Here is an 11,025-nt window from a genome sequence, read left to right as displayed (position 1 = left end):
CAGTCAAAAGCCAAATAAAGCTGTATTTTTATACTGTACAAAAGAAAATTTACAATCTTAATGTAACTAGATACAACTAGGGAAAAATTACACATCTCTCAAGAAACACAATATTTAACATCTTAGATATGTTTCTGCATTGCAGACTGATAGTGAATTTTATACATCTTTATTTACAATAACTTAAAATATTTTTTCATCTCTGGCAGATATTTACAAGGTCAACAGTGACTACATTTCACATTTCAACAATCAACAGCATTAACCAGTTCAGTAAGACAGTTAAGATAATGGCTTACATGCACCAATAAATATGATCTTAAATGTGCATTTTTTTCTTCGGCTCTGAGAAAAAAAGAATGTTTTCACTAGTCCTAGATTGAAAGGATGTCAGTCAATAGAGATCATATTTTCTTCATGCCTATCCTATTTAAATTTTAACCAGCAGTATTCTCTGAATACTTGGGAAGTTTACATCAAACTATAGACTCTAGGTTGATGCTAGCTTTAAGAAAAAAAAAAAAAAAAGGAAGATCTCACCTATACATTCCATATCCTTTTATGAAGCACACATGTGGAAGTGGGATATTTCTTGTTTGTCCATTGTGAAAGAGATCAGACTATATAATGTTACAGTAGTAAAAGCTCTTCAGAAATTGTAACTTAGGAGAGCCAAATTATTATGACAAAGTGGGAAAATAATCTCTGCACCAAAAAAACTGTTTCACTTAACCAGTTAAACTGAATGTAAAGACAGCACAATTTTAAAAATAAAAATCAAAACAATTCACTGTGGTTCATGAACTTATTACAAATATTTTAAAACAACACCTGGAATATTGAGTATATCTCTCAACTGAGTTCGGATGGTAAAACTTAAAAAAAAAACCTACATTAATAATTGTTAGAAAGCCAATCTTCTCTTTCTAAGACAGCTGATCAATACACTCATTAGTTTTTAACTGCCACCTGATATGAAAAAAATAATACACAAAACCTGTTTGGAGCATCAGTTAGTATACAATTATATTTCACATTTCCCCTGCCAAAACCATTATTTAATAGGTTAAATAAACCCTTTAGTTCTTATTGGTCTGTACCTTTAAAAAATAAGAATTTTAACTTTTCTTAACCCAATCATGTTTTTCTGCAAAGAAAAAAAACACCCAGTGACCACGTACATAAAATTATGTAAACATAGTTTTAGCCAATATGTACTTACTGGAAATAACTGACATTGCCTATTTTAAAAGATACATTTCCATAATTTATCCCTCAATTTTATTTTTAAAAAGTTACAATACCATACAGTATACCAATTTTAGAGATTCCCCCACTCTTTTATGCAATACTGATAAGTAGAATCCTTAATTTGAATTAAGGAGACATGAAAATGCACTATAGAAATAATATTTGGACTTGACCTTTAATTGGTACTTTTGCTGGAAGTATAAATGTTGACATTTTACTGACAGAAGAAAATCTTTAATGGAATCTTGTAGGTACTATGTATCTGCTTCAGACGAAAGAATCTTTTAATATTTATTTCCCCCAGGGCTAGAAAGCAATTCTTTATGTTAAAGGGGTCTCATCCCTTGACAGATAGGTACTTCAAAATTCATATTTGGTTGATATATTTTCTTTGGTAAACTTCGTAATCGATGAAGATGTTCAAGAACTACCTTCCTCTGATATAATTAACACTATGCTGTTGACACTCAAATACAGCAAACCAGATTGATACCAATTTTGCAGCTGGGGATGGACTGTCCAATTATGTTCATTTTCTTTGAAAATAAAAAACTTTCATCACTAAACCTACCTCTGGGTATACAATTATGCAAAAAAGACTCATCCTTTAAGCTACATCTAATTCTAATTTTGGGGATAAAATCTATATTAAACATAGCATCATGGCAGACATCTGAATGTGCCTTGATTTGTAAACGTTCTCTTAAAATCCAGAAACAAAACACAGAACTTACATGTCTCTACCATGCTGCTAGCTATTTAACATCATTCTGAGCGTTCTGCTAACTTCTTTCCTGAACTGTTTGCTCTTGTATTTTTCTCATGTGACTAAGGGATAAGACTACAAAAACACTGAAGAGATTGAAATTAATCAAAATTTTGTGGTTGTGTGGTCAGGTTCAGAAGGAATGTGCCTACATAGGCAGGGGAAGGCTGGGTGATGATGACTCCTTTAATTCTAACAGGTTGGAATCATCACACAAATTTCTGGCACTGCCAATAATCTAGTATAGTTTAAGTGCACATTGGTTGACTCTATGAATAGTATTTCCTAGGTATGTTCAGTGCCAATATGATATACCCATTAGGTACAAAACACAAGTAATGCTAAAATTTATGTCTTACATTATCAACATGACCACCTTGGCAATGGAAAATTGTACCAATCTGGTGACTTGTTATGATTTTATTAGCACTGTTAACAACTTTACACTGCATTCCATCTTCTTTTAATCTGGCAAATATTCTAATATTTAGAGTTTAAGCTATCACTAATTTCTAGATGGTTTTCAAACAACGTGTTTCTAAAAAGCACTTTTAAAAAAATTAAAGTATTACAAATAAGTGTCTCAACCGACTTAGTGGTTTGAAACATGACAATAATCATTCAACTTGAAAGATAAAAAGTCTCATGTTCAGACTATTTAACATATCCATAGTATAGAAAAGTTGTTCTAAAATTCTTATAGATTTTCTGACCACTGGCATGACCTATTAAACATTTTTAAACTGAAAAGCAATTACGTAACTGAAATGCTGATTCAAAAAAAAAAAACAAAAACACACACAGAACAAAATTTACTTTGTAATCCAACATCAGAAATGGAGTGATCCTCCTTGCCAGTGTTTATATAAATAGTGTATTACCCACTAAAGATACTAATATTTTTATTTACAAATGAACATGCAGAGGATTAAATGAGACAACTGATTGTCAACATCCAAAGTACTCAAAAATGGACCCATACTAACCTCACAAAGTGAGGCAGAAAAAACACCCCATTTCATTAAAATATTCACAAAATAGTGCAAACAAAACAATCTGAAAGAAGTTATTCTCAGTATTCCAATGTCTAATAAATAATTATAATTAATTTAAAGCCACTAAGTGGAATTTGAGAACACAGGTTGGAAATATTGAGCTTATATAGCTGAGACTACTGCATTTAAGACATTTTTTACTGTATATACACTTTAAACGACATGGTCACCATTCCATTAAGAAATCATAAGCTTCACACTATACATCTTTTTCAGTCACATAAGGAAATATTGCTTTTATCTATCTGCTTTAAGTAAGGTTCAATCTCTTTACATTAGAAACTAGGAAATCAAATTTATTTAATCTTTACTTTGCAATACTCCATTGTGCAATACACTTAACTTGCCACCTAGGTGACTGTGAAAGCTGGCCAATTCAAAAATTACTTTAAGATAGCTAGGAACACTGATCAAAGCCATTTCACTGGGTTTTATTTTTGCACTTAAATAATTCCCCAGAAATATAATCAACTATAAAATGGCAGCATACAACTGTTATGTGGCAGAAAATAGTAAGGCATAAATTAGAGTAAGAAAAATGTATCTATCCTTACATCTGTGGTATAGATACCTACATTTCCAACACTTCCCCATCTGTGTCTATTATTCTACAATTTTTCTGGATTTAATACTTTTCTTAATGTGCTGTGTTCACCAACTACTAGACCAGAACTATAAAGAAACTGCAGAAGGGAAGAGTGTTACATACCACATTTACCACAGGATGAGTAAAGGGAGGCAGTGGGATGTTAATATGCATTTGATGGGGAACACGAGTTTGATTCTGGCTCGGCTTCTAGGATATGTGACTTTGATCACATCACAACTTTTTTGAGCCTCAGTTTCCTGAGGATGGATATGGAAGGATGGCTGTTAAGATACTGGCTAGATTATCTCTACCGTCTCTTTAGTACAAAAATTCCGACTCTATAATAAATAGGCACAGGAGAGTAATTGGGAGGGTTACAGTAGTGGTAGGGGTCAGGATTTTAAATTACAACCAACACCCCCGACTCAGCTTCTCAAAATATTTTTATATTTAAAAATCTTAATTCTAAGTTATCTTTCACTCTACATTTCGTTTGTACTAGAACATGTTCTAGTAACATTATTTCAATGTAATGTCATAGAGAATAGTTCCCAAACCTTCAGATATTTCTTTATATAATCCAACCTGGCATAGATGGCATCAATCAAATTGTTTCATTACAGAAAACAAGGATTTTCTCCCTAACTAGCTTGTTCATAGATGGAAGAACTTCTTAAAACGGAAGTTAGGAAGTGTAAAAATAAAAGGTTGTTAAAGGTTAAATAAAGCATGAATATTGCTGGCATATATCTGTAACAGTTGTTGTATATCTGAAAACTATTCTATATTAAATAAATAATGGAAATGAGTATCAAAACTCTCTTAGAAAATATGACCATCGTTTATGACTAACTCATTCCATTTTAACTATGTCTCGCACAGGAAATATGTTCTAAGACCCCAAATGCAAAGTTTGAACTAAACGAAATATTTCTTCATTGGATCAAAAATATTTTAACGTCATAAAACATTAATGGGTATGTATAGATACAAAATCTATGTGAACACACATAGAGAGAAATCAAATTCTCTAAGCTGAAAGTTTTTCAAAATCAACTTTTCAGGTATAACGTAAGATTTCTAACAAACCAGAGGGAGATCTTATATTTATTACAGCTTTTGCTATAATTTGGTATTATTTGGTATTTTTTTGTGCTTTAACTAAAATCATGCCAGATTTAGATGCCAATAAATGTACAACTTGTTGAATTAAAAACAATCCTTCAGCCTCCTAAATCAACCAGGCATTTCTGCCATAAAGTGACTGCCCTCCAGCTATAGCCAAGATCTCATCCCCTGGTAAGTACAATGCTCTTTTCTTTTCATTCCTGAACCCTTGCTTTCCTTAGTATTTTACACTTCATTTATTTGGCTGCTTTCATTTTTCTGACATCCCTTAGTTAAACTAACAGGAGGGATATCTACAATACGTCTTTGTGATCTATACATATACACACCATACACACACACACACACACACACACACAAATATACACACAGATCAATAAATCTCTATCAACTTTTAGCTTTACCCCAGACTTTGGCAATGTTGCAGATAACAGTTCAGGTTCTAGTTCCATTTTTATATGAGCTGAAAAATGTTACATACTACCAAATTCAAACAAGCATTTCAGTATTCTTATAAAGATCCTAACAGAAAATCCCTTAAAAAAAAAAAAAACCCAAACCAAAAAACCTCTTACAATAAAAAGGAGGGAGGAGATTTTTAGGTATGAAAAAAACAAGAGGCATATTTCTGGTTATTTTATTTATCAAAATCTATTGTAATTTTAACTAGTAGAGATAAAATTTTCAACTTTGTTAATTAGGAGAATACCTGCTTTCTATAAATTCAGTATATTTTTCTTTCACAATAAAATTAAAATGTCTAAATGCACAAAGCACTAATAGCTCTGATGTACTGTGTGGAAGAATGTATAGCAGTTCAAGTCACAATACACAGATTTTCAAAAACCAATATATTCTCTTATATTTCAGTCAAGCATTAGAGCCTGAGACCCTGAAGAGGTCATAATGAAATCTTATCAACCAAATCAGAACTGAAAAATAATAACTTTTTTTTAATCAATAATGCATTTTTGTAGCCTCTTAGCACAGTTACCAAAATGCTACTTACATACATTCAACATCTAGCTTACTGGCATGATTTCAAAGTTTTATAAAAATGAGAAACTTTTGCAGATATATGATTAGAAGGTACACGAATTGCATTACATTAAACACAAAGGCAGTGTGGTCCTTGTAGGAGAAATCAAGTCAGTACCCCCTGGTAGAAATGTTCTATAAAAATGTGTCACATTGAAGCGTCAGTGTTTTCAGCCAATTATCTGTCCCTGATGTATTTCCTTGGAGTATATGATCTATCAGGACTTCAGGTTTCTTAATCCAAAAAAACTGACTGAATTTAGGTACATCTAGAAAGCAGCTGAAAGGGTTTCTCCAATAGTCTGACATCATAGAAAGTGGGTTGAGAAATCCCTCTCTTTACCTGAAGACGTACTTGTTCTACTTCAGTCATCATCAGCTCACAGAGGAAAAGAAAAAAAAAAAAAAAAACAATCAAAACTTCCCCTCACACACACAATCCCATACAAGCTAAACAAAAACTGCCCCCTCCCCCCATAAAACCCCAGCACCAAAGTGTCAATCATTCCTGGGAAATAGAACATGCCCCTTGGATTCTCTGATTTATTAGCTGTTCAAACTTGAAGGACAGAAATGACCTTATATTTCTGGGGAGGAGAGAAGACATGGTAATAATGACTGCAGAGCCATTGAGAAAGTGCATTATCAATTACACAATCAGAGGTGGCTTCGACTTGATTTAAATGCCTTGGTAATTGAACACTTGTGTCCTCGAGATAAAGAAGATGGGAGAAAAAGAGCCACCCTTGTTTTAATGAAAAAGTGCAGCAGTCTACCACCTTTCCCCATGCTTCTCAAGAGAATGATTGCACAGACTCAGAGAAGTCCAAAGTCGTAGCAGAATCTCTGAGGCACTCCTGGTTGAGAAAAAATATGATCCAGTAATCTTCATAGTTCTATAGATTATGAGAACAAACCCGTTTTGTTTTGTTTTTTAAACAAAAGCCAAAGAATCATTCATAGGGATCATATACACCATTTCCTCTAACGTATCCTCAGTCTCACAGTGATGAAATGGGACCGATCAGCCTACGATGGATTGCACTTCACCCAAGGAGAAAGGAAGGCGTGGAAAATGCAAACATTTTATACTGCTTCACAAACACGTTTACAAGGAATAGAGGAAGAGAAGATATAGGAAGGAGGGAAAAGAAAACCTTATTGCTGTTTTCATACAAAATACAGTATGAAGATACCTAAACTAAATCAAATCTGTTTACGATGACCAATATTTTCACAATGTGGGATGAAGTGTCTTTTTGCACAAGGAAATGTTCAGTTTAAAAGGTAAGCAGAAAGAGGAGAGAGGATGTCAAGACTACACCTGGGATATTAGCTGCATATTGAAACTTGGGGATCGAGACTGCTTGGTTAAGGGAGCTCCTGGGCTGAGGAGCTCTTTACCTTCTCCAGCTTGACCTAGCCGGTCTTCCTGTAGACTGATAGTTGAATATCGATTAGAATTGTTAGCTGCTAAATTATTAACTCCCTCAGTGCCAACCCCAATGCTGGTACTTGCTTGACTGCCATTTACATAGTCAAATGATTTACTTGAGGAAGCACTGGCTGTCCGGATTAGACTTAAACTATTAGTTTTTGGCACCACCTGGCCAGCAGGCAGGCTCAGGTGTTTCTTCATCGGTGTCAGCTCAATTGAATCTACACTAAGATCCACTGGTTGCTGCACATACTGCCTGCGAACTACAGAATCTCGAGGGCTCTCACTGGATTTGATGGCAGCAGTTGTTTCTTTATCCTTGGCTGAACGCCCAGTTGCTACTTTCCTTAAGCTTCCCCTCTGAGAAGAGGAGGATGGTTTGGTCCCAAATGGCTGGCTGCTGAGGGAAGCCCCTGATGAAAATCCTTCATCTGCATCATTCAGGTTTACCGACTCCTCTCCTCCATTTACACCCTCAGCACCTAAAAAACAAATCGGACAGACTCAGCAATAGCTAAATTAAATAAGCAGCAACTGTGAGTAACAACTCAACTGACCTGAACTCCTAGGTAATAGTTGCTATAGGTCAGCCATGGCCCTTGTTATCAACATTTCCCCTAAGTAATTTAGAGGAAGAAACCTTAATCTATACAGAATTCTAATGCTATTCATTGTGTTCATTTAGCTTTAATTAGTCTAGCTTCTGTAAAAACTATCCACAAACAGACCTAGCACACTATCAATATTTAGGCACATTAAACAACTTCAGGTGAAACGTAACATTTTGTTATCATAAATCTTTATTATACACCCTTGTCAATTTGAGGTGACTGTGTCTACCCATTTAAAAAGACAAAAATTTTTCCTCATATCTTCCTTAACCCATCATTAAAAAGACCATGCAAGAGACTCCTTTCTAATTTCAGTCACTCAGAATAATGCCAAAAACTCATCCCCACAAGCAAAACTTTTTTAACTACAATGTAATTTTGTATTTATTCAATAGCTAAGTGCTTCTAAATGACTTTAAAACCTTTAACATGGAACTAGCACATTTTCTACCTCTAATCTAAAAACTCTACATTGCTTCCAGTAATTTCAGTCATGTTTTGTCTTATGAACATATCTACTCACTGGTTTCCATATTCTTGACCAATTAATGTGAAAATATTTGATTATCAGAGAGCAAGGGTAGGGAACCAGCAGGGCTATTTAAGAAGAATTTTTACTTTCTATATTATTATTTCTATAGAATTTTAGATTTTTAGTATTGAGGTGTATTATTGTTGAGATCACAAATACTATAGTGTCCCATGACATTTCATGCAGAAACTGCAGTTAACAAAATAATCTTTATCTTGGGATTTTTGTAAGAAAGGAAGAAGCATATATATTTAGCTTTGGGTTTTCAGAAGACCCAATTCTCTTACTGAAAGTATGATCAGCATTCTCTTAGAAAGTAGAAAATTTGCTTCTTTCAAAAACTGATAATGGTTTGCTATCTTTTAAATATGTTTACCAGACCATAAGAAAGTTCAATCTGAATCTATGTACAAATAACAACATTATAGTTAAGGAACACTATAGGAAAAAAATCTTAAAAAATACTACTTTGAGATACAGGTTACCTAAGTAAAATATATATGAAATACTTAAACATAATTTTTATTTAACAAAGTACCTGAAAAAAATAAAAATATTCTCTTAGCTATATTTTTTTCATATGGACCAGTATTTCTTTCCTTCAAAAGAATAAAATAAGCTATCCTTAAAGCAAAAGGCGTCTTGTTATTATATCCAGCAGTTTAATAGTCTTTATTAATCATGCAAAGCCATATGAAAATGCAGCTGACACCACTTCTCTCAAACCCCTCTTCAAAAGAACAGTATATAATGTACATCAAGATAAAAACTTTAAATTATATCTATATGATATCATCTTAGCAGTTTATTTACAATTAATATAAAGAACTCCAAAAGGCCCAAGACAAGATAGTCACTGGTTTAGAATTAATACAAAACCAGGAGTGAACAGAAATGTATCACTGGGCATATATATGGTTAGGAAAGGAGACTGAGAGACTCAGTGCTAGCTTCTGAACCTTGCCACATGCAGCTCTGATGCCCAAGCAATATGGTCGGAAGAGATGACAATAACATAAAAGCCACCATGCAAGAGAGTCTACTGATATTCTGTATACTAAGAAATGCTGTTTCAATATAGTGGAACACTGACTATACTTTAATCACAGGTGTTGTCCTCAGTTTAGTAATAATTTTAAATCCAGTTTTAAAAGGCACAAATAAAATGTAACTTGACAATCAGGATAAAGAGCTCATACTTTCCCTTCAATTTCAACATATAATAAATACAACTTAAACTGTAAAACTGTAAAACTATTTAAAACCACCATACTAGAAAACATCTTTTGTTTTTCTTTTAGAAGGCCGATTATTGATGTTAATCCAAAAGCTCCAGCAGACTTCAGAATTACCAAAAACTTTTCATAGGTTTTAGTAATTTTCATCCTTCTGTTAAAAAAAATCTCAAGGAATAAAAAGGCAATTGTGTCTAAGAGCAATTCTAATTTTTTTCCTTTCTAATTTCCTCCAGGGGTGAAATAACATTCACGATCCAAAGAAGAAACAATCAAAAAAATTAAAAAAAAATTTTTTTTTCAAAGCTCTTTTTTTTTTTTGGTGGGGGGAGGTAGTCAGGTTTGTCTGTTTGTTTGTTTAATGGAGGTACTGTGGATTGAATCTAGGACCTCGTGGATGCTAGGCATGCACTCTACCACTGAGCTATACCCACCCCTCAAAAGATTTTTAATAAACTTTTCCATTCATGTCTGACTTTCCTTATGAATTAACTTCTACTAATATTGATTTAAAGCTACAATTAAACTAGATTAAAAGGCAAAATAATTCTTGAGAAATTTCAAACTCGCTGAAGGAACTCATTCCCCTTTCTTTGTGGCTATACCCCACCGTCACAAACTGACATTTTACCAATAATAGGAGATTATAAAATAGGATACTTTAACATTTAAAGGAACTACTATTTTGGTTCCTTTTTCTAAGTGTATGACTTATGATGAATTGGAAGAATGTTTCTACCCAATCCCATACTTTTTAGGATTTCATCATTACTGAACATAGCTACATGTAGTAGAAACTCCAATAATCTAACAATAGTGGTAGATAACATTTCAGTGGCACATTTAGTCATCAAGAATGTAGAGACACAGGCTGTTGTTCAAGTTAGGCCAACTCTGGATTCTCCATCTATCCATATACTTATTTTTACGCCTTATCCAAGATAAAACTGACTCCCAGGAACAACATAAAGAGATACAGGAAAAACAAAAAGGAAAAGCTGTGTCTTTCACACAATCTCTGTAAAACAGCACCAACTTCTTTGGGTCCCTAGATCATGCACATGCAACACTGTTAAATGAAGTGAGATCAATCTGGGCAAATGGCTGAGGGAACAGAGGGTAGATTTGGATTTTTACTGAGCATGCTCAAATTTCTAATGCACCAAAGAGCAAGAGTTTCCCTAAAGTGGAAGGTAACTGCTTCATATACATTTGGTCTTTAAAATAAGTAAAAATATGTAATCCATTTTAAAACTATTTGCTATATTTCATAAATTAGTGTAAAGGTTCCACCATAGCAATACATTAAATGATGAAAAACTATTAAAGCCACAGTTCCCTCTTTCACAAAACCAACTTTTATGGCACAAGTGTAAAGCAGT

At 33.5% G+C, this 11,025-nt stretch overlaps 1 protein-coding gene across 5 annotated transcripts in view; it reads right to left on the bottom strand.

Moving 5' to 3' along the window:
• The window catches only part of FAM126B (family with sequence similarity 126 member B), a 63,509-nt gene continuing 52,484 nt past the window's right edge, over window positions 1-11,025 (bottom strand). For 4 of the 5 annotated variants that reach the window (XM_014563681.2, XM_014563683.2, XM_032480074.1 and 1 more), the window contains one exon: window positions 1-7,747. In XM_014563681.2, coding sequence (XP_014419167.1) covers window positions 7,146-7,747 — 602 coding nt within the window. In that variant the 3' untranslated portion in view covers window positions 1-7,145. The remainder of the gene's footprint in view (window positions 7,748-11,025) is intronic. The other variant, XM_014563682.2, reaches the window with a different exon arrangement.

Source organism: Camelus ferus, chromosome 5 (genome assembly GCF_009834535.1).
Source record: "Camelus ferus isolate YT-003-E chromosome 5, BCGSAC_Cfer_1.0, whole genome shotgun sequence".
Lineage (NCBI taxonomy): Eukaryota > Metazoa > Chordata > Mammalia > Artiodactyla > Camelidae > Camelus > Camelus ferus.
This window is presented reverse-complemented; position numbering and strand designations above follow the sequence as displayed.